This window comes from Chelonia mydas, chromosome 9, assembly GCF_015237465.2.
Source record: "Chelonia mydas isolate rCheMyd1 chromosome 9, rCheMyd1.pri.v2, whole genome shotgun sequence".
In the NCBI taxonomy this organism is placed as follows: domain Eukaryota; kingdom Metazoa; phylum Chordata; order Testudines; family Cheloniidae; genus Chelonia; species Chelonia mydas.
The window spans coordinates 15,250,496-15,274,983 of record NC_057855.1 but is presented as its reverse complement, the minus strand read 5'-3'; the positions used below and the strand labels follow the sequence as shown (position 1 = coordinate 15,274,983).

The following is a 24,488-nucleotide window of genomic DNA, read 5'->3' as shown; positions in this document are numbered from 1 at the left end:
TTAATTTCATGCTCCAGTTTGGTTTTGTAACAAAATTTTTGTGACAGTCCTTCACATTGAAAGGTCTTTCTGGATCCCACAAAAGCTAACGTGAACAAAGCTACAGGCAACAGAGCAGAATAAACAAAACCAATTGGTTTCATTTTGAATTTTAGTTTAATCATACACAGTCTATGTTCTTTGTGCCTAAATCTATGCAAACTGTCAAAGCTTGATGAAACTGATTGAAACTGAAACCTCACGACTCTGCTTAACAGCAGTGGGCCAAATTTCTGATCTCCTAATCACACATCTCATTGACTTTATGGGTTCCTTGGGCATAAGTAAGAAAAGAATTTGGCCCCCTGGGAACCTGCTGAAAGTTCACGTTGAGAGTTTGTTAGATATAAACTCTGCAGTATATTTCTGATACAGAAACTCCAGAATAACAAATGGGGTCCAGCACTGAATTTAAGCCCAAGCCAGAGCCTTGTCAGAGTCCGTGGAGGTTTACATTTGATTTCTCAGTTAGAGAGAGAGGTTAGACTAGCAAAGTGTAGATCTGGATTGTGGGATTCAGATTCAGTGTTCTCATTTGTCCCTATTTCTAACTGCATAACACATTTTTTACTGTGACTAGAATTTTTTTTTTTTTACAGGGCTGTTCGCCACATTCCTGATAAAGCCCTGTAGACTCCTTTATTATTTTCCCTCATCTACTTTTATTCCTGCTCTTGGCTTGTATTGCTACCACCATCTTTCTGGGGGAGGAAGACTGGATAGGATGGCTTTTGAGGTCTATGACCTCTGTCCCACAGTTTATCAGAAAGGCAGCTGCTGAAGGATGTTAGGGACATCTCCCCTCCCCAAATGCTATTTAGACACTGCTGCAACTGACAATTGAATCCAGATCTCTAACAGGTCAGTGGAAAGCACTACTACACTGCTTCCCCTGTGTGTGGAACTTAAACTATTTCTAGACACTAGACCAACAAAAGAAATTGTCAAACACTTCTCCATCGTGTTTTAATATTGATTTACCAGAAATCCCTATGCTGGGAGAAGAAAACCACACAAAGGTCTCAAAATTTCAGACCAAAATAAACAGTATATTGTAATATATTTAGCACATGATAATGCAGACTATAGAAAAGTATATACAGAGGATGGGGGGAAATGCTTTCCCTGGCTTGGAGGATCTGGAACATTGAGAGCCAGGGGAATGAGTATTTAGAGGGAGGAAACTTCTCTGCCTTCCTCACTATGTATTTAAAAAACAAAGCAAAACTCAAACAAACAAAAAAAAAAAACCCCACTACTGGGTCTAACAATCAGAAATAAAATTTTAAAAGATGTTTCAAAACTTTTGGCTGGGGTTTTTAAAGGTGCCCAGATCCCATGAGTGTCAATGGAATGTGAGCCCCTAACTCTCTTAGGCTCCTTTGAAAATGCCAGCTTTAAAGTTTCCCTTCTGAAGCAGAGTGGAAATTGATGTCCAAGGTTTCTGTAACCTGGTGTGTCTTATCTGAGATGCCAGTGTGAATGAATAAAAGTTTTGTAATCTGCTGTCTTTATGCACTGAGTGGTACTTCTGTAAGGTTTCTGAGATTCTTCTCTCACTTAGACTTGGTCTACACTTACAAATTAGATTGACCTAGCTATGTCGCTCAGGGCTGTGAAAAAATTTGTGCCCAGAATGACGTAGCTAGATTGACTTAATGGTTACTATAGACTCAGCTCTTCCATTGACCTAGCTTCCGCTTCTCAGAGAGATGGATTAACTACATCAATGGAAAAACCCTTTCTGTGGATATAGAAGCATCTATACAACCTCAACTCTACAGCTGAGTTGCTGTAGCACTTGTAGTGTAGACAAAGTCTTGGCATTGCATTGAACCAAATGGCTTCAGCTTTCTATTAAATGAGCAGTGCAGTTCCTTTCCGTCCCAGTTATATTACGCAAGACTTAGACCTGCTCTATGTAAAAAGACATCAGAATTGAAGCTGTGCTAAAGGCATCGTTCACAGAGGTTCACGTGAACTTTTTCATGGGTTTGGCATGACCTGGATTTGCACCATCAGATTTTAATTTGGTGGTTTTGAATGAGCAAACTCCAAAACTGGAGCAAAATGAACCCCAAAACTCAAAGTTGAACCCTAGTGATAGCTACTGAGTTCCCTTTAGTTTTGACAAAAACTTGACTCTGCTTTGCTTAAAACTAGGCTAGGGTAAGCATCTGTGATCTGTAGCAAAATGTTAGCAAACATGGTCTGAGTTTCATCTATATCAAGCTGGAATTCCCCTAATTTTATTGAATTCTTTTCAGGTAGCTGTACTCAGGAATCCATTTCAGTGAGACATTTTAAACATCTGAAAAGGTTCTCAGTGGTGAAAATTAACCTGTAAATCTTCAGTGTTCCCTACTGTTTTGTTCATGTAGAGTATGCTAATTGCAGTATTAGATGCAGGGCTTGGGGGCTACATTTAATTTATATTTCTAATTGGTTGTGGACTCTTTGTACACACTGTGCTTGAGTGTAGGGTGTAGGCCATACCAGTTCAGTGTTCCTGATAACTTCATATTGTTCTTTTTTCTCTTGTACACTAGAAAGCTAGCACCTGTCAGTGAAATTTATTTGTCCTGCATTCACTTGAGACAAATGTCTAAAAACCAATCCTGGCAGTGAGTGTGAAGTAAAATTTTGAAGAGTTCTGGGTTCTCATGGTGAGGTGCAAGCTGTAGTTATTAAAGGGGATTAGGGAACACAGCTGGTGAGCAGATGGAATGTTTGTAATTTCAAAGCCAAACTCAGCCATAAACCAAAATGTGCACAAAGTCTGTTTGCTTCTTTACTAGCTCATTTCTTTTTCTCCAACTAGGATCATAACTCTAGTCAAATTTGGCCCTGAAGATATGTTCTACTTAATAGATTTCTAATTCAGATAGTCATAGTTTATCATTCAGGCTGGACTGTAGTGTAATTTAGATTTGCAATATCATTAATTTGGAAGCCGTTAATGAACTGTGCTTCCCCATCAGCAGGACAGTATTTTGGCGTAGGCTTCTTGTCCAGCGATGGATGTTCGGGCTGGATGAAAGGGAGCAGCCTCCCACCACACTTCTTGCTGTAGCCCAGTGGCTTCTTACAGTGATTAGTGAAACAGAAAAGTAGCTCTGAACCTTGTAGCTCTGTGCGATGTACCTAATCACTCTCTTTTTATACATCACCCATTGCTGTGGTATTCTCCTCATTGCCTGACTTCTGACTCTTTGCAAAACCACAGTTGCAATGCCACTGTGATATATTTTCTTGCATTTTGAGTCAATCAAGTTCAATGCACATGGGTTTCAGTGAACCCAAATGGTGAAAGTGAAGTTCAGTTGCAACCCCTTCAAAACCTCCCATTTTCATCTGGTGTTATTTTGAAGCAGTCTGAAATCGAAGACTTCTCATGGTTTTTCATGAAAAAAACATAGAGTGTCTCAGGCTGACTTTGAAACAGTACCAGAGGTTCATTCAAAAAGTTTGCATCTCATTTAATGCATTGTTAATGAAACCAGTAGAGCTGGTTGGGAACCGAAACTTCCATTCCATGGGAAATTCTGACATTTTGGAGAAAAAACTGGTCTGAATCAGAACAAAAAGCCAAAATTTTGAAATTTTCTATGAAACAAAAATTCTGAAAAACTTTATTTGTATTAAAATATTAATATAATGCACAGAATATTCCATATAATAAAATTAACATTGTAATATGTCAAAACAAGATTAAGTTGAAACAAATTTTTTTTTACTTTTTCCCACTGAAAATTTTTGACCAAATTTACATAGTGCTGTGAAAATTTCATTACAACAAAAGTGCATTTTACACTGAAAAACGGTTCTATTGTAAGTTTTTCAACCAGCTCTAACCTAGGAGGTTTTTCATGGTTTCATTATGAGTATTTCACACAAGTTAAGTGGAGCACTTAAAGACCCTCTGCTAGCTAATGAAGTAAGCTGGGTAGAGTTAACTAGAGCCCGATATTGCTGTGGGCAGTTGTAAACAAAGCAAGTACTTTTTTGCAGTGCTTGTTATAAGAAATCAGCCAACTATAATAATAGAAAGGTTGATCGACAGTTTGCGGTAACTGAAAAAAAAAATACCCAAAAACTCTCAAATGATATTAGAACCATCAAGATGCATGCAGAACTAATCTGTGCAAGCATTTGCTCTTATTGTAATTACTCTTGTATTCACTATGCATCCATCAGATTGTTTCTTACGTTTGGTTGTCTCTTCCTTCATATTGGACTGTAAGCTCTTGAGGGGGGAGGAACTGTTTCTTCCTGTGTGTTTCTACAGCTCTTAGCACAGTGGGATCCTGATCATGACTGTAGCTTCTGTGCTCTGTGATAATATAAATCCCAGGAAAAAAACTTTTAAAATTGAGTTGAGAATATATATCAATTTTAAGGAAATTACGGGGATGTTGTATGCATCTCAAACTCAAATGTTATAAACCCAGGAACATCTAAAGGTACCCAAACAACCTTAATTTTGCCCTCTACTGGTGTCATGCAACAATTGCAATTAGGGTATTGTATTTGTGGTCCGAGATTAGGTTAGTGATTTTTAAAGACACATTTTGAATATTTTTTCCCTCATGACATCACTAGTGGACCATAGTTAAGGGTGCTTTTCTAAATAATGCAGTTTTTAATTAATTTGAAATCATTAATTATCAAATTTACTTGTAAATTCTCAGAAAATTCATTCTTTATTCAAAGAGTGAATGCTCTAAAATTGGGGAGCTTACGTTGTAGTTTTCATATATGGCAGATGTTGAATCCCTATTGCAAGTGCAAAACAGAACTCATCCTTAACTACAGAGTCATGACTAGCGCTTCCATAATAATAATAATAAAAAATAACAACTTTGCTGCCTTAAAATATTGTTAGCTTTAGACTTCCCATGTTTCTCCATTCTTATTGTCTTTGTTTCTTGATATTGTTGCTGAAGCAAATGGATCTGTCAGCCCATCTATCTTTGCATTTATCCAGTCTGTTACCATCACTGTAAGATCTGAACACCTGGATCATTGATCATTATTTTTGCGATGGTGCTACATTTTAGTAGTCCTCTGAACTCATTATTTAACTACAGCTACTATGCACAAAGAAGTCACTTCTGTACCATGACAGAAATGTGTACCACAGAGACAGACCCAGGAAGATGCCACACGCTTCAAAAGAGAACTACTGGTGTCGGGCCAAAAGCATAGAGGATAGCAACAGCATAAGCAAGTCTTCTGGAAACTGATGACAGACAGACAGACCAATTGTTATAGTGGAAGAATACTGCAAACAGCTGTAATGATTAATCCCATCAATATATTCACTCCCCTTCTGGACCCACGCTGTTTCTCTACACCAACGTCATTGTCAGCTGCAAAAATAACTTAACGTGCGTTTCTGCAGCAAAGAAACAATTGCTGCAGAATCCATGTTATTCCAGTGTTTAAGCACCCTGAATGTTACATTCATAGATGAGAAGAATAAAAAGAAGAAACAGCGTTTTCCTATAAAAACATTTTACTGGAGCAGCAATGAATCATGTGACTATCCATCTAGCCTTTAGAATAACAATAGAGCTCGCTTAACTTGCCAGCCAGCCAGCCAGCCCTCAAAAATGACTAAGAAATGAGGTTTTGTGCATGTTCTCAACGTGATCAGCACTAATTTATAGGTGGGAATGTTATTGATATGGTTCTTCCTACTTCTCAGCATTCCTCATTTTTTACCCCATTTTATTCATACGGCTTATCTCAAGTAAACTTTAAACTCTCATGAAAGAGAGGTTATAGGAATGTTGTTTATGAAGGAATCCACAATATTTTAAGCATTCCCCCCTCCCCCCCCCCCCCGGTCTCCCTTTTTTGTGTCTCATTAGAGGAGTTAGATTCACAAAGTGAACCCTGCTCTTTGATGCTAAGGTTGGAAGCCAACTGAATTGGCATGGTAACATGGCTCCTCTCAGTGGCACCAGGAACCCAGTTTCTGGTTGTTTTCAGGGGCCCAGAGTTGGTTGGGAGGGAGCAAGCGAGGCCAGCTCTAGGGAGGCAGGTTCATAGGCTCCCCAGCTGTGTGAACAAGGACAGCCCTTATATATTGAACTTTGGCAAGCGTGGGCTGATGTTTGCAAGTAAATCAAACTTTGAATCCATGATGGCTTTGAATGTGTACTTCAGCATCAGTCTGCATCCCTCTTCTGAGGGGGGTGCTTAGATTCTGCTAACAAATGATCAACCATCCATAAATAGTTGAGAGAGACACAGTACTGCTAAAACACTGACATCTACCATCCCCTTTGGCTGCCTCAGAGTAAAATCCAAAGGGAAATTCCTCCCTTAATTACTTCTCTGGCGCTATGTTTACACTACTGCAGTAAGTCGACCTATGCTATGCAACTCCAGCTACATGAATAATGTAGCTGGAGTCGACGTACCTTATGTCGAGTTACCACGGGGTCTACACCGCGGGCGGTCGATGGGAGAAAATCTCCCGTCGACTTACCTTACTCCTCTCATTGGGGGTAGAGTAGAGGGGTCGACTGGAGAGCAATCTGCAGTCGATTTGGTGGGTCTTTACTAGACCCGCTAAATCGATCGCTGATGGATTGATCTCCAACGGTCGATCCCTGCCGTAGTGTAGACCTGCCCTCAGGTGAGGCTGCGCAGTTATAACTAAGGGCAGAATTGGCCCCAGGTAATCTCTTAAAGGTTTTCAGGCTATTATGGGCAGCCTCTTGCCTCTGCATTTGTAAAGTGCTCTACTGCCTTTCATGTTGTTTTAGTAAACTCAATGGCTTTACAAGGTTCCTTGCCAAGCAGATTGTTAGTTCTGGCTGCGGAGCTCTTTTTAATCCAGACCAAGTTTTGGGCTCCTATGGAGTTCATTTCGACTGTGCAGTCTGATTTTTTTTTCCTGTGCAAATATGCAGATTTGCAGATTATTTTGCAATTTTTGGTTGTTTGGTCATAAAATAGCTGTTATTGTGTATAATAAGGTGGATTATCAAAGGCTTTTTGGCCACTTATGGCATGTTTATGTTTCTGAAGATTAAGAAAGAATAAGTTCTTTCAGGTTCAATATGGACACCCTTGTGCCTTTCCCTTCATTGGAACCCTATTTCAGAGGAAAATATTTCCTGGCTGTCATTTGGGCATCAGTAATGGGATAGGTTTCAGAGTAGCAGCCATGTTAGTCTGTATTCGCAAAAAGAAAAGGAGTATTCGTGGCACCTTAGAGACTAACCAATTTATTTGAGCATAAGTTTTCGTGAGCTACAGCTCACTCCATCGGAATGCATCCGATGAAGTGAGCTATAGCTCACGAAAGCTTATGCTCAAATAAATTGGTTAGTCTCTAAGGTGCCACGAGTACTCCTTTTCTTTTTAGTAATGGGATACAGAGCCTTTCACTTCTAGATAACCGGTTTGAATCCCAGCTATGCCAGTAACAGTTGAAAGTTGTAACTGTCTGCAGCTTATGTGAATTATTGGTCTTGGTTAAATTCCCAGAGGATACAAAGACCACCCCCAGAATTGGCATTCCTGTTAGCTGCCTCACAGGTAAACCGAAGACTGAAGGGTAGAAAGACAAAGTTGCTTTTTCCCGCTCTGGACTTTCTAGAGCCGGCACTGAGGCACGTAGCAGGAGAAACTGCCTGTGGCTGAAGAGAGGGCTTCAATTTGCAGTGCTGTCAGCCTGGCACTTTTCATTAACACTGAATGCACTTAAGGGGGAAAAAAGAAATCCATACTTCCTTTTGTTAACTGTGTTGGGTTTTAGCCTCTTACTTCTCCTGGCATCAGAGAAACCAGTTCCCATGATTTAAGGGAACCCTATCAGTCAGAGGAGAAAACTTGCACCAGCAAAGTCCAGATAACTTCACTTCACAGCTGGCACTAATGAGGATTTCTCATGGGTCACTGTTATTTTTAAGAAAGCTTAGTATCCTGACTTCCCACCCTGCTGCTCTGCATATCTTGGCTAGGACTGGGGTAATCCCTGGGATTTTCTGACCATGTGGTGTTTGTGGTAACTGGTAGTAGTAGTAGTAGTAACTTAGTGATCTTTTCAGAAGGTGCCTTCTCTGAATGACTCCTCTGTTCATCAGCCTGGCAGGGTTGCTTTTGACTCTCTTGCCAGAGTGTGCCATCACTCCTGAAAACTGATGAAGGGGGGGAGAGAGAGACAAGCACAGATTCAAGTGACAGAAAATAAATTAGGAGAACCAAGAGAAAGAAAATAAGAAATAGTGCACAAATAAATGATGGGAATTGAAGGATAGTATGTAGAACTGACACACATCCCAACCACTACAGAAGGGCATAATGTATTTTAAGAACCTCTTTTCTCCGAGAAATGGTTACCTTACTTTGTCCAAGTTTGTATCTGAAAGAGCACGAAGGAGACGCCCACAGAGAAGTTGAGAGTTCTGGGCTGTGTTCTTGGCTGTGCTGCTGTCTCACTCTGTGACCTTAGGTGATTCACTTAAGCTCGGTCTTTCCATTTTCCAGATTGTAATACGGGAATAATAGTTACTCACTATAAAAGCACTATGGAATATAGCAATTAATAGAAATACATAAATGCTACCATTAGGTTGTGGTGGTACTGTCATCATTATTCATCACAGAGTGTTGAGGACATTGCATTACACCAGTAACTGTTGGAGCTTGGGGACGGAGTTAAAAATAACTTGCAATTCTCCTTCTTGACTGCTCACACAAATGTTACTTTCAAATCCTATATCTGTACCTGCATTCCCATACATAAGAGATATAAAAAGACTTCCCAGTCTCTGTCTTTCTCTAATCAGTAAGTGCTGTCCCTTGGTGTTTGAGAAGTACTAAATAACACGAAGGCAACTCCAGTCAGAGAAGTTATAATTCCAGAAAAGGATAGGCAGGGGAGAGTTTGTTGTGATCTACCATATATATACAAATATTACAAATATGTCCCAATCAGAAGAGGTAAAGAAAAGAAAAAATTCCATGAGCAAGAATTGTAAGAACAGAGGTAAATGCTTGTCAAAACAACAGACTTTCACACTTATTCTATAGTTCTGTGTTCACCAGCCTTAATGTGGGACTGGGGAGACAACTCTTGGAATTAAACAAGGCAGCGTTTAGGAAAAGCCATTGCTTTTGCTTTTTCAACCTGGTATTTCACAATTAGAAGGAATGACAAAAAACATCCTTTTATTGAAGACAGTGGAGTTATATCAGGGATGATTTTTGTTTATGATCTTTTATGGTCACGTACTACATTCTAAGCTGAAGCTATACTCTGTAAAGTGTAATGAGATACAGCATAGCACTGTATATGATGCTCATATACTAGAAACAATACAATAGAGTAATTTCATTTTAAAATCTCTTCCTATTTTATTCTTGGAAAATCTGAATGTTTAACCCATTGGTCAAAGTGTGCTGAGTGTTCCCTCTTTGACCAATCCACAAAGGATGAGTCTATTATCATTGTCAGCTGTGGGGACACTCATGCTTTTTGGTTCTGGAGCTCCCCAGTTCAAATCCTGATGGCCACTGTAACATATCCGCAAATGGGAATGTGCAAAGAGAGATCTATACCTTTACATACCTTGCATATAGTCTGCCTATTCAAACAGGTTGCCAACACAATTTAAAAGGGTCCTTTGAAAATGTAGCCCTTAGAAACTACACGCACTTAAATATGTTGACTGACATGGGCCTCTAAATACTGTTTATTTGTAGATTATTTTAGTGTGACAGATATATCCACATTACAAAAACAAAAAGTTGAGTGGCCACATTCATAAATCTTTACACACACAGTTCATGAACCCATGTTTAGCGAGCCCTTATTTCCTTTTTTCTGAAAGTATCAACCTTTACTTTATACGCCCAAAGATCTTGCAGACTTCTGTTGTATAATAGTGTAGTAGAAGCTGTCCAAAAATAAAAGACTATTTCTGACACAGAAAACTAGCTAAAAGGGTCAAACATGTAGCTATTCATTATAGTGGGAGAAAAGGACTGGTGCATAAGTTATCTGCCATACAAGCAGATCTAACTTGTACTTTATCCATTTTTGTGGGTTATGTCACTGTTTAATTTGGTGTTTCTTCAAAAACAACCAGCTGCAGCCATGTGTGATACTCTGCATCTGTTACTGTCTTTGTAAGACACAAAGCACTTCCTTGAGATGTAAAACTGATGCAATATAGACTTTGTACTTGCATTTTACAAAGAAAGACCCATTTTGCCTTCTGGTGGATCAACTGCTTGTTCACAGCAGGAATTTACTCAGATTTTTAGCCAGTAAAGTAGGAGGTGGTGGTTGTTGCTGTGTTCCAGCAGTAGCAATGAAGAGGTGGAAAAGAACAAAACTACTTACACACTCCATTTGACCCTTGCATCCAGCATTTCATTCCACTTGCGGAGTCAACCAATATTCTTCTTTGCACTTTCCTAATTTACAAAAAATATCGAAAGTGAAAATATTTTTTAAAAATTATATCCACTTTAATTTGATCAAAAATAGCCCTAACAGGAGTATCTCTCATTGTGCCTGTTTGACTTCCCTGCACACCAGCTTGCTCACAAGCCCGGTACTTGCCCATATTGCAGAATACTTTTAGTTTCATTAAGCACTGGGCAGAGCTGCATAAAGTGAATTGAAATAAGAATCGCTGAAGTGAGCTGTAGCTCACGAAAGCTTATGCTCAGATAAATTTGTTAGTCTCTAAGGTGCCACAAGTACTCCTTTTCTTTTATCCTTTCGGGCCTGATCCTGTTTCCACTGAATGGCAGAATATTGACTGTGGAAAGTGCAGGAGCACTGAGGGTACGTCTGCATGGCCCCAGTAGCGTGAGCCCTGCGAGCCTGAGTCAGTTGACCTGCGCTTGTGGCATGGTTGTCTTTTCTTTTTCGTTGTGTGGAGATACACCTTGAGTAACCGGAAAGCTGTGAAGCACCTCCGTAATTCCATCCCCATTCAGGACAGCACTTAAGCAAGTGTCTAACTCTTAAGTGGGTGCTTAAGCCCCATTGTGTTCAGTTGGAGTTAGGCATGTGTGTAAGTGCTGTCCTGAATAGGGATGCTGTGCTTGAGTTCTGAAAAATGTATGCTTGCACTTTTTACGTTTGTTCTTGCTCTCTTCAAGCATTTAGGGAATGTCCTTATTTAAGATATCATCCGCATAGGTCACGGAGTTTAGTGTCTTTCAAATTGTAGGTTGCACTTTATGTGACTGATAAAAGATCGTTACTAGTATCTGAGCTGCTCACAGCCCCTTGTAAATCTGGAACAAATTCTGAGAAAGCATATTGTGTTATGACTGGCGTATCTGCAAGCGTGGTGCTGTGCTTGAGAACTAGACATAAGGTTTGCAAGGCATTCATGCTGATGTCATTGCACTGGAATGGAGGGGCTGTTGAAACAGTAAATACTTTCTATAGCCAGCAGCTAAGTATCTACTGAACCTCTTCTTTTTCTGTGAAGGAAAAAATGCAGAACAAACCTAAAATCAGTAAACTGTATTTATGGTGAGAAATTTTAATTAGTTTAGGGCTTGTAGCTATTTCAAACATTGTGCGTAAACAGCTGCTATTTGAGCAAATGTGAAAGCCAGTATTTGTGGAAAGTTTAAACTTTGATATTTTTTTTTCTGTATTTTTTAAACTTGCCTTGCTTTATAAAGCACTGTTGGAATGGTAGACAAATTATGTTTGTACTGTACATGCAGGAAGAAGCAGGGACTTGTGCTAACAGAAATCTGTAACAGCAGGCTTCAGTTCAGCAAAAACTAGCTTCCAGTCTTAATAATCACCAGGCTCCAGAACACCTCCCTATATTTTTCGGGGAAATTCACTCCTGGTGAGGTTGGGTGAGTCAGAATCAAAACCCCAAACTTTGGAAGCAAGAGGACCAGAATGTGAGCCTAGATTTTACAGCTGGTCCCTTTACTATAAAAGGTCAAATCAAAACAACCCAGAACTTGGGAGTAATTCAGGATCTGGATTCAGAATCAAATTTTATAGCTCGGGACTGTCCATAGCATCTCGTAGGCATTCAGAAGTATCCCTTTTTCATAAACAATAACTGAGGGTTTTATATTTTCCCTTGGAGGGTTCCACTGAGCACTCAAGGAATCCTTCAACTTCCTGCTCTGATGGACAGTTTTGCCATGGCAGATGTAGGAAACAGATGAGAAGTAGAAAAGCTTTTAAAAAGACAATGATCCAAAGTGTTGGAGTGAGTTCTTCCTTGACCTTCTGTTGCTGATGTCAAACAAGGAGAGCAGTATTTGCCAGCTACTTGGCCCTGTAATTCCTAGTATTAATGTGGAGAGACTGATGCACACAGCTTTCATTTGCTGACTTCAGACAGGCCAGGAAGAGTGAGAAAGGGGTCAGAGATTAAAAACAAACAAAAGTGGCCATTTGAGGCTGGATGCTCTTAAACAAATGGGCATACTCCCAATTTCTCAAGCCATCATAGGTCATATTTCTGTCTGAAAAATTTGCTGGCCATTAGAAGTAGAGTTTGTGATCCCCCTTCCCTACCATACTGGCTGTCATTGCATGATACTTGTACTCCTCAGCCTAAAGGGTGGAAGCCACTCTACAAGCACAGCACAGCCCCTTCTAGAGACTGGCAATGCAGTTCTACAGCTAACCGGAGGGAGTCACTTAGAATCATGTTAGATCCTCTTTTTTCCCCACCATGGGCTGTCTCTAAAGGGCTCCCGAGGTTCCTTATTAGCCCAGGAGAAAGAGCTCAAGCTTGATACTTGAATATGTTGTTAGCAAAGAGACTGGCCCCATCTGGTGACAAATAGGACCAGCATCCTGCTGAGGGAAGGATCCATGATCTCTCTAGTTCCCCACAGACTAGTGTAGCCCAGAAGGATGTGGGTGATCATATTTTTTATTGAACAGACCTCAATAGCCTACAGAAGCCTGATAAGAATTCATCTGGTTCATCAAATAGTAAACAAAAAACCTAAAGAAATGCTATAAGAACTGTCACCTGTGTGACTGACTTTGTCCTTTATAATAATAATAATTAATAATTAAAAACTATTAGTGATATTTTATTTATTATTATTAAAAAGTTGTTGCTGTTTTGCCATATGTCAGTTCCACTATGGTGGTGTTACTACTTGCCTTTCATGTGCATCTCTATTGTCCATTGTCTCTTTAGTTTATATTTCCTCCCATTTAAGGTGTATGATCTGTCATCATCATTATCATTGTTTGTGCTGTTGTTTTGTGTCTGAATGCAGCCTGGTGCCTTTTAAACCTTCCAGGCATCTGCTTTGTATAGTATAGTGATCTGAAAGTTCATATGATGGACAGCTCTTCTCTCTGTGTGTAGGGTGTTGCAATTATTTCCTTCCTTAAAAGGTAGAATGGTTTATGGTACTAGCAGCAATGGAGTAAGCCTAAGGTAAACCATACCTCCAAAAGTGCAAGGATCATGAATGAATGATGCAAATGTCATGAATGGAATATGCAGATGTCCTCAACTGGGTGTGACATTTGCATATTACTTGCATTAAGTTTGTGAGTCTTATATTTTTCCTGCACAAGCCTGGCACTTTTGCTGATATGGAAAAGGACTGCAATGCATTCTGTATCCCATTGTCTGCCTGGTTAAATATGTGCAGAAATACCCTTGACGTTGAATGTTTAAATAAATGTTCAAAAACGAAAATTCTTCCTTGGTTTATTAAACTGATATAAAAGCAGATTTGGAACTGTTTTGTAATTTGAGTGTGGGACTAACTGCCCTGAGAACATAGTCCATTCAACAGCACAAGTAATGGCAGTGCAAGTTTCAATACGTTTCCCTGCCACTGTGTGCCTAAATGCTTCAAACCAGAGAAACAACTGGAAGTGCAAAAAAGGGCATATCAATCTCTGATACTCATGAGACCTTGATTCCCCCCCTATGAAACCGCCAACATGCATGGGTGCCATAGCACTAGTGTTGGTGGTTTGCAGTCTTTTGTGCTGATTTCACTCTACAGCAAAATGTTAGCGATGGGGGTCAGGACTATTTTTGTGATTAAATAAATTAATTTTTAAGTGTTATGTGAGTGCCCTCGGGGTGGGAAAAACATCTTGCCATCAGAACCTTCCATACCCAGTGCTGAGCGTCAGTGGTCCTTTAAAGAGCTAGCTGTTTGGTCATGTGGATTAAATTCATTCATAAGTGAATGAATGAAGTGAGAGTCACCTTGCCACTTCTCATCTCTGAGTTTACATCGACGTTGGTCTTTTTACTTGCCTGAGTTCTCTGATGAAGTTTCTTGTACTTGTTTCTAGCTCTAAACTGACCACTACTGCATGTGGGCAGTCATGAGGACAGGCATTGTGCATCTGGTACCAAGCCATTTTGAGCCTGGAGGAGTGTGCGTGGCTGAGGTAGCAGACATGTGCAGACTGTGTACTTAATGAACTGGAATCAAAAGCTTCCCTAGGATCCGGGATATGTTAACTTTGGTTAGAAAGCTGATACTTTTACATTCTTGTCATTGCTGGGGGTACCGTACTCTCTTAGGTCTCGTTATCCAGCTCTAGGACTTGCAATGGCTTAAACCTGCAGCCCTTCCCTTCAAGGCATCAAAAAGGGCTTAGTTACTATACAAAGCGATCATTTTCCGCAAGAAGAGGGAAGTGAAATTTCATTGAGCTTTAGGGTTGATTTTCATCTCTTAGTTAGTGTGCCACAGATAGAACCCTTGCTAGAAAGCAGACCGAGGAGAGAAAATTCAGCCCACATGTTTAGGATTTAAGGTCAAGAAGGATTCAAACTTAGCTTCTGGGGCTGTAATTTAGGGTGATGTAATGACCATAAAAGAAACTTCCAATGGCATAGTAACAGCATTCTCTTACCCACTGTAGGCATAGAAGCAGTTCCATACTGACATTCTTTAGAGATGGGCCCACAGCACTGAACCCCTTCAAAATTTTCAGATCTGGATCCAAATTTCATGGCTCGGGGCTGCTTCTGCAACAGGACTAAAGGGAATACTGAATCCCCAAAGTCCCTAATCATTGACGAACTTTGTATTTGGATCAACATCTGGGTCTCCTCTCAGCGTGGTCATGCCCATCTGTATAGTTGTCAAGTCAAATTTGTCTTATCCGTATTGAAGCATGCTAATTTATACGCTTCAGACAACTGGTAAAGTGTGTTAACACTGTGGAAAAAAATGGCCCTTCTATCTTCCTCTTATTCAGAATTAGCTTAGGTTAATTTTTGTCAAGTGGCTGAGACAGAAAAGCACTCTAGATCATAGGAGGCAGTCCGGCTGTCATTCCCGCTATACACTGAGGTACATTCTTTCAGGAGGAGATGAGCATTTACATTGAAGTTTTGCCTGTCTGTACTCAGCCAGTTTTAATTTTTTGGCATGCTCGCACATGGAACTTTTTAAAATGGTGGTGGTATTTTTTTTCCCAAGCAGGTTTTTGACAAAAATGGGCAAATTCTTGAGTTTCAAGAAGTAGGTCAACCTTTTGGGGAGCAGCCGTTTCTGGAGGTTTTAATTTGAACCTGCCGTTTTTATTCATGAGTTTCTACATTCCCTGTGCCAGAATTTTATTCTGCTATATGAAGGGTCCTGCTCATTTTGTTTTTACTTGTTTGTTTGTGGTATAATTACTTTGCTTTAATTTTTTTTTTTTGAAAGGTAATATGTTTGGTCAGCAGACTTCCATTAAAATAAAAAGGCTATTAATTTTCCAGTAGAGCAGGCTCTAAGTAGGAAAGTGAGGACTCTCCTTGCAGTTCAGTTCCATGGATGACAGAATAAAGATATTTTTGGTTAATAAGCCAGATTAATCTTAACATTAATTGAGTTATAGAATACCCTGGGTCTTTTTGCTGCATATCTGTAAAACTAAGTTTTGAGGGGGGGATTTGGCCACGTGAAACCAAATATTAATCAGTTTAGGAAGTCTGAGGATGTGAGCTCTGTAGCTGCAGTCATTAAGGCTTGAAAATTTCGTCGGCCACTCATTCTTACACCATATTTTTCCTATTCATGTATAAGGAGCCATACATTGTTTTTCTTCTGCCATTCTTACTTACATAAGAGCAAACTGTGCCACAAGAAATTGTTTTCTGATGAACCAGTCCTACTGTTCTGTCTCTTTCCTAGTAAAAACTTCACGGTGGAGGAATATAGAGTTTGGTGACATTATTGACATCTAATGATGGTAATTTACTTTTTTCCCATCTGTTTTACAGAATATGACTCAGAAACCAAAAGAGTTCAAGACATTCTTTCTGGAATAGAGAAACCACGGGTACGTGTTCCAGGTTTACAAAAAAAGATGACTTCACAAATATGCCAAGTGTATTTTTTTGTCCATGGTATAAGGCTGGTAAAATACCGGATGGCCTCTGAATTATTATATGCCAGAATGTTGTATAAATGTATTTTCATCCAAGAACATTTTTATGGATCACAGTTCTGCAGTCCAAAGTACACACTGAAGCAAAACTCACAGTCCATACAGTGGGCATAATTTCTAGGTATCTTATAGCATATGCTGGGGCTTAATTAATGGCTATTTGTAGAGCACTTTAAAATCCTTGGATGAATTTATTAATGTTAGTTATTTCATTTTATGTGTTATATAAGGTAATGCACATATAAGGACATAAATAATAAAAATACTTATTTATTTGATATCAATTCTCCTATCCCCTGCCCCCAACAAGTTTTAATTTTAAATAATAAATTAGGAATTAAAAACCAAAACTCTGACAAGAACAAACCAAATTTTATTATTTAATAACATTGAAAAGTGTGTAAGATGTGTTCCTGTTGCAGTTTAGACCCCAATCCTGCAAACAGATGCGCCAGTGCAGACATTATGTTCACATGATAGTCTGGACTCTATACACTTTAAAGTCTGCACCAACGCATCTGTTTGGGCCTTACGCAATAAAGGAATAAATAGGGAATCTAAATCCCTGCTGACTTGAAGTTGCAATGGTTTATGCAGCCTTCCGCCCCCAGCCCCCCAATTTAATTTTTTCCCCAGAAACATCTGTGTCATGAAAAAAGTGATTGACCTCATAGTTTTTCGCTAACTCCTCTGTACTTTACTATTGCAATTAACATGCCCTTGGTGTATATTCATAAGCAGTGGATAGTTCTGCAGAGGAAAACTAGTTCACTATTGTGACTGCTGTGGAATTGCTATGTAATGTACTCTAAGAATATTGAGATGTAATAATTTATGAACACTGTCTGTGACCTGGTCAGTAAGATGCTGTTATTGTATGTTGGGTTGTAAGACTTTCCAGTATGAATGTATTGTTCTAGGTTAATAGGAGGCTCTGGGAAAAACAAGCAGGGAAGCAACCAAGTGGATCCTGGTCAGAATCTCCAAACAAATGGTTGGGGGGCAGTGACTAGACAGTGGGAGAAACTGTTAGCTTTGAGGATCCTATATCCTGTCGCCAATGAAGATGCAAGCTTTGTATTGCCAGGCAGCAAGCTCAGAGATCAAAAGAACACTAAACAGTTAAAAAGCTCTTCTCAGGAGAGGAGGGTATGTGGGTTTCACTTGTCAGCAGCTATTCAGGGAGAAAAGCTGACACAGAGAGAGACTCCCCAGAGGGACCCCTAGAGGAGTGGGGCTTTCTCAGATCCGGGGAATGGCGAGCCTTAACAAAAGACAAGCATGTACATAGACTGGTTTATTTTTTAAGATCTGTCTTCTCTTAAATGCTTTGGTTCAAAATAAGTAACACTCTGCTTTAAGAAGGAAGGCTGTTTGGTTACTAGATGCTACTGTCATTGCCCCTGGAGGGAACAGAACCACAAGGTCTGAGTCTCAATCAGACCTGTTGAGATGCAGTTAGTACCAAGGGAATGCTGCCCAAGGCCTGGTCTGAGAGTGGGAGAATCGTATGATTCCACCCCAAGACTGGCCATGGGTTGAGGCCCAAGAAGGGATACGCTCAAAGGCACTTTGCCCACTGATCCATCTCTGAGACTGCGGCCAACATTCTAAACCTCTGACTAGTCCCCAAAGCCACCATTTTAAAAAAGAAACTTGCCTTCCTTTCCCCACTTCAAATGTGGAATCATCCGCTCCTCAAATGTGCCCACTCAAAGTTACAGTGGCCTATTGCCCAGGGTGGGCAATATTTAAAATGGCATCAATGACTGTTTTAATGTCTGCTTAGAGAGACAAGGTGGGTGAGATAATATCTTTTATTGGACAAACTTATATTGGTAAGAGAGACAAGCTATCGAGCTACATAGAGCTTTCTTCAGACCTGGGAAAGGAACTCATAGTATCATGGAATATTTCAGAGCTAGATACAAGAGACTGATACCATTAGAGAGGAGGAATATCTAATCTTGGAAGATCCTGATAATTCTGAAGTTAAATCTGTGAGTATTTTTTGTAGAGAGAAGCTATTTTAGAAGTTTTTATGGTTACCTCTGAATCCTGTATAATTGGACTCTTGGTAACTAAGGCTATGTCTACACTATGCACCACTATGCTAAAAGGCGCGCAGTGGAGCCGCTGTTTGTCAGCAGGAGAGAGCTCTCCCACCGACAAAGCACTGTTCACATCGGCGCTTTTCGTGAGCAAAACTTTTGTTGTTCGAGGGTGTGTGTTTGTTTCACACCCCTGAAGGCCAAAGTTTTGCCAACGAAAGTCCAGTGTAGACAAAATCTAAGACACTTAGCTTTACAGGCAGAGGGATAAAACAACAGTACCATTAAAGTTTTAAACTCTCTAGAACATTCCTAAAATAGCTTTTATAGTTGGGTTTTGTGTGTGTGTGTGTGTGTGTGTGTAGTATATGTGGCATGTGCTGATTACATGATGGTGTGGTGTAACCCTTGTATTGGTACATGCTTGGGATGTCCCGTGCACTTCCCTGTAACTTTAACACTCATAAGTAACAAGGCTATCCCAACCTCATGCTAATAATAAACTTATATTGTTTCCCTTTTTTCACCTGAGTGGCTAATCAAAGTTTGAGGGCCTGTGGGCGTTCCAGGTAGGAGTAGAAATTTCTGATGGTCCGGTATTAGTTTGGTGCAGTTTTGTTTATTTACAAAGAACAAACAAAGTCCAGTGACTTTGAACACAGAGAGAATCAATAGCAGAAAACAGCTCTTTTGCACACAATCCCAGAGCACACTCTTAGCCTGCACCCTGGGCCAAAAACCTTTTCCCAGGTTTCTTCCATATTTTCAGCTGCCCCTTCAGGGTGTCTCTTTCTCTCCATCTCTCTCTATCTGTTCTTGTCTGACCTGAGTTTGGGTGATCTTTTTTCCTACACACACCTATCCGAAACAATACTCAGACAAAAGCTCCTGAGTGGGTGCAGACAACTTTTGTCTTAGGTGGTGCATATGCTTATAGTTATATTAATTGAAAAGTGAGTTCACACCTATCAATTTCAATGGTGTTTTAACTCAACCCATAACAAGTCTTCACTCAGCTCATAACAATAACATAGGCTACCATCATTTGCTGTGTGTGTGTACATATATGTAACGTATACACTCTACGTGTATATAATGTGTACATGTAGTTGGTAGTGAGAAAAACGGTATGTAATGCCATTGCTTCAATAGTAGTAAAATATTTGTAGCCCAAGCAAAACATTTATAAAAGAGAAAATAAAATTGTTTAATAAAAGAAATACCGTGTATGTAAAACCAATGAAGTAATGAGGCATTACTTCAGTGAATCAATTGGAAGTGGACTGAAATTCAAGCAATGAGTGCATTGTACAATACCTAATGTTGCCACCTATTTTGGGAACTTTCACATAGCTCAAACAAAATTTTCTCTTTTATAAGGCAGCTCTTTTAAAGGATTAGATTTTTCCCAGGATTGTTTGTTTAACCTGAAATCCCAGTGAGTTTCTAGTTCCCAGTGTCACAGACAAGGTACTCATTCTCTGAAGCAGCCACCTTCCTAAGAGAGGAGAAACCTGAGGCCAAGCTTCAAAAATGGCTGAGTGCCGCTGTTGTGTTCAACTACAATGGAACAGATCTAAGTGGCTACAGAGAAGCTTGAAAGGTTATTGCATCCTTTCAGCAAATGCTGACAACTGCAGTGGGGAGGTGTGTGGTGGGGGGGGAGGGGGGCAGTGAGTAAAGAAGCAATACAGGTATGCTGGGTCTGAGTTCAAATGAAGATTGGCTTTATAATAAAGAGCCCGTTCTGCTGTCCTTTCAAGTCATTGTGATTTTTGCCTGACAAAGGACTGCAGCATCAGACCATGATTTGAAAGGGAAAACTTGACCTCGTAAAAGCCATGAGCTCATTTGACCCACAAGTCTTTCAGACATTGCCCTCTGGAGAGCAAAGGAATGCTTCATTCAGTGTAGTTTGCACACATACAATAACCCCCCCCCCCCCCCCATCACAAAAGGCCTGTGAACACTAACCCAAAATCTCGAAGTAAACTTGTACGGAAACGTTGGCCTTTGTTCATGACCTGAATGACTGGAAGGACTGATATTTATCAGTCTTGTAACTTTAATAAAGTGGTGCAAGGGTTGGGATTATTTTATAAGGACTTTTGTAAAATAATTATTTACTCCACCACTTTTTCAGTAGCTTATAAAGCAGACATTTACCATGTAAGTTGAGAAACTTGCAGGAACTAATTAGCTGTGCTTTTTACTAGGCACAGAAAACTCCTGTGACAAAGAATGTGTAGTTATTTCTCGACCTTAAAAAAAAAAAAATCTGTAAAAATCAAATACAATAGCTTGTAGGACAAAGTGGCTCATGTTACTCAACTGGAAAAAAGTACTTCTGACAGAATGGGCCTTATCATCTGCGTAAGGACCGTACACAAAGGGGAATCATCTCCCCAGATGATAAAGAAATCTTCCAGTTTGTAATATTTTGGTAGGGTAGACTTAAGACAGCATTAAAAATGAACAAATCCTTTGCAGAAGTATTTCCTGTTTAGAATTAATACCACACTTAAGTATTTTATACCACTACTGCAAGTTCAGTGTTTAATAGAATAAAAGCATTCTATTTCCAATGGAGAAGTAGTGGAAGCTCCTTCTTCTCTTGAGTCATATAAAACTGGTCTGGAAAAAATTATTTGGTTAACAATCCTGCACTGGCTGAGGGAGGAAGAATAGATGTTATAATGAAATAGAATTCATGAAACGGATCAGAATCTGACCTCCTGGTTTAAGCTTTGGAAAGCTGGAGTAAGATAAGAGGGAAAGTCCTCTCATGGATCAGTAACTGGTTAAAAGATAGGAAACAAAGTATAGGAAAAAATGGTCAGTTTTCAGAATGGAGAAGGGTAAATAGTGGTGTCCCCCAGGGGTCTGTACTGGGGATAGTACCATTCAACATATTCATAAATGATCTGGAAAAAGGGATAAATGGTGAGGTGGCAACATTTACAGGTGATACAAAACTACTCAAGATAGTTAAGTCCAAAGCAGACAGAAAATTATTTCAAAGGGATCCCACAAAACTGGGTGACTGGTTAACAAAATGGCAGATGAAATTCAATGTTGATAAATGCAAAGTAATGCACATTGGAAAATATAATCCCAACTATGCATATAAAATGATGGGGTCTAAATTAGCTATTACCACTCAAGAAAGAGATCTGGGAGTCATTCTCTGAAAACATCCACTCAATGTGCAGCAGCAGTCAAAAAAGCTAACAGAATGTTGGAAATCATCAGGAAAGGGATAGATAATAAGACAGAAAATATCATATTGCCTCTATATAAATCCATGGTACTCCCACATCTTGAATACTGCGAGCAGATCTGGTTGCCCAATCTCAAAAAAAAATTTATTGGAATTGGAAAAGGTATAGAAAAGGGCAACAAAAATGACTAGGGGTATGGAACAGCTTCCATATGTGGGGAGATTAATAGGACTAGGACTTTTCAGGTTGGAAAGGAGGCGACTAACAGTGGATATGATAGAGGTCTGTAAAATCATGACTGGTGTGGAGAAATAAGGAAGTGTTATATACTGCTTCTCATAACACGAGAACTAGGGGTCACCAAATTAAATTATTAGGTAGCAGTTTAAAACAAATGAAATGAAGTATTTCTTCACACAATGCAAAGTCAACCTGTGGAACTCTCTGCCAGAGGATGTTGTGAAGGCCAAGACTATAAACAAAGTTCAAAAAAGAACTAAATAAGTTCATGGAGGATAGGTCCATCAATTGGCTATTAGCCAGGATTGGCAGGGATGATGTCCCTAGCCTCTGTTTGCCAAAAGCTGGGACTGGGCAACAGGAAAAGGATCACTTGATGATCACCTGTTCTGTTTATTCCCTCTGAAGGACCTGGCATTGGCCACTGTCAGAAGACAGGATACTGGGCTAAATGGACCTTTGGTCTGACCCAGTATGGCTGTTCTTATGTTCTTAACTGCATTGTCTTGACAATAGGAACTTTGTCATAGACTTCAGTGGGTTTGGACCCAGCATCATGAAATAGCTATGATGCTCTCGTGCGCATAAAGAAACAGTTCAAGAAGGGGTATTGGGACAGATCTTGCCCAAGTTCTCAGTATCTTCTGAAAGGTGTTCAGCTTCTTCAACTGCCATTGGGACAAATAGAAGTTGAGAGCACTGAGCACCCTTCAGGATCATGCCTGTTGTTTGGAAGTTGAATAGTTGGGGCTATATTCTTTCCTCCATAGCAGGCATAATATTCATTGATCCTTACAGAAGTTATTTCTTCATACCGAGAAGCAACTTAGCCACTCATCAAAGAAAATATTGAAGATACACAATGTGTGGCTGGAAACTGTGGTGTCAGACTGAGCCTATTGGCTTACTGGACAGCAGATTGTATTTCCCTTGAGTCATGCAAATTTATTTGTTCCAAATTCTCACTCTCCTGAGGATAGTACTATTGTGGTTTGCCATGCTAAAAATGTGGACTCAGAATTTCAGTTTCTGACTTCATCTAACAATTAATCCCGTTTATGTATAAATAACCTTTAGTGCATGCCATGCAGGTTTTGCGAGGGTGTCAGAAAACCTGTTTGGCACTTTCAGGGTTCACTTAGGAATTATTTTAATTGTCGGCTACCTGTTTATTTTAAAACTCAATTTGTGACATCAGCAGTTGCTGTGTGTTCACCACCACCACCATCACATGTCAGTAGAAGAACTGAAACCTGGATCTTCAGCACCAAAAGCTTAAACCTGTAGCACTTCAGCTAATGGAACAACTCCCTTAGCTGGTAGCCATAGTAAGCTTTTATCCTTATGTGAACCAGTCTGTGCAAGTTGACTTCAGAGTATTAAATGTGTTCCAGTATTTTCTTGGGGTAGCCCATAAGATTTACTGTTTCTCTTACATTAAGAGAAACTTCACTTTCTTCAAATCACTGAAGTTCATTAAAGGACAAAGCTTTTTACCAAATAAAGAGCATATATACGTGTGTCCTAGCTAGTAGTCATAAAAAAAAATTTCAATGGAACATTGGCTGGATATTGTGTATCAAGTTCCAAATCCCTGTCTGAATGTATGAAAAACAATTATGCAAGCATATGTCCATAATAACAGAAGAAATCTCACAGTAGTTCATCTGGTAATAATGTATGTCCAAAAAAAATGATCACTTGGATCTTTTTATTGTGAAATTCTCTTTGGCCTGTAAAATACTTAATTGACATCAAATGTAATTTTTTCACTGTAAATATATTTCGTTTTGGCTATGATTTCATTCTATTAAGATACCTAAGAGATTTCAATTGCTTTGTCTGACTTGAAACTTTGGGCCTTTTTTATAGATGTCTGGCTAATCCAGTGCAATTTTTAACCAGTCGAGTTGTTTGAAGCAAACAGTTACTGTATTACCTCTAGGACAACAGTAGGAGAACAAGAAATTATAGGAAAATTGGTGTAAGACTAACCTGCAAATGGTTCTTGAGAAATTTTTTTGATACGACTTAACATTTCATGTTCTACAATTTCAACTTATGTTGCAGAGATATTTTACTTTGGGCATGGTTAACTAAGTTTACTGACATTAAACTAAAATGTTGGTAACTTTGAGAGCAATGTTTACATTAAGATGAGAAACACTTTATGGTTTTCACCTCCTTCTCAGTATCTTAGGATTTAGGACTTGGTTTAGAAGGCATCTGCTTAATATATCATGATCAGGAACAATAGCTGGGGTGCTTTTCAGCTAGAGGCAATGTATTTTTCAGATGAGATGTTAAATGATCTGCATTATGGACATTAGAGATTTCCAGAGCTCTTTCTTGCAGGAAAGTACGTCTTTAAACTCGGATATTCCAACCACATTCCCAATGAAACTACATTTTTGCAAGCTGTGTTGGACCTCAAAGAGTAAATTCCAAGTACAGTTGCACAGCACATTAGTTTTGCAAGTACTGGTATCATTAATGGGAGAGGAGTGCCAGATTTCTGTGGAAAAGTATAGA

General features: G+C 39.5%; 1 protein-coding gene across 1 annotated transcript in view; it reads left to right on the top strand.

The window, feature by feature from the left end:
- Positions 1-24,488, top strand: part of FNDC3B (fibronectin type III domain containing 3B) — a 354,949-nt gene that overhangs the window by 209,729 nt on the left and 120,732 nt on the right. Inside the window, exon 7 of the mRNA XM_037908819.2 lies at positions 16,278-16,336. Within this exon, the coding sequence (XP_037764747.1) occupies positions 16,278-16,336 (59 nt within the window). The remainder of the gene's footprint in view (positions 1-16,277; positions 16,337-24,488) is intronic.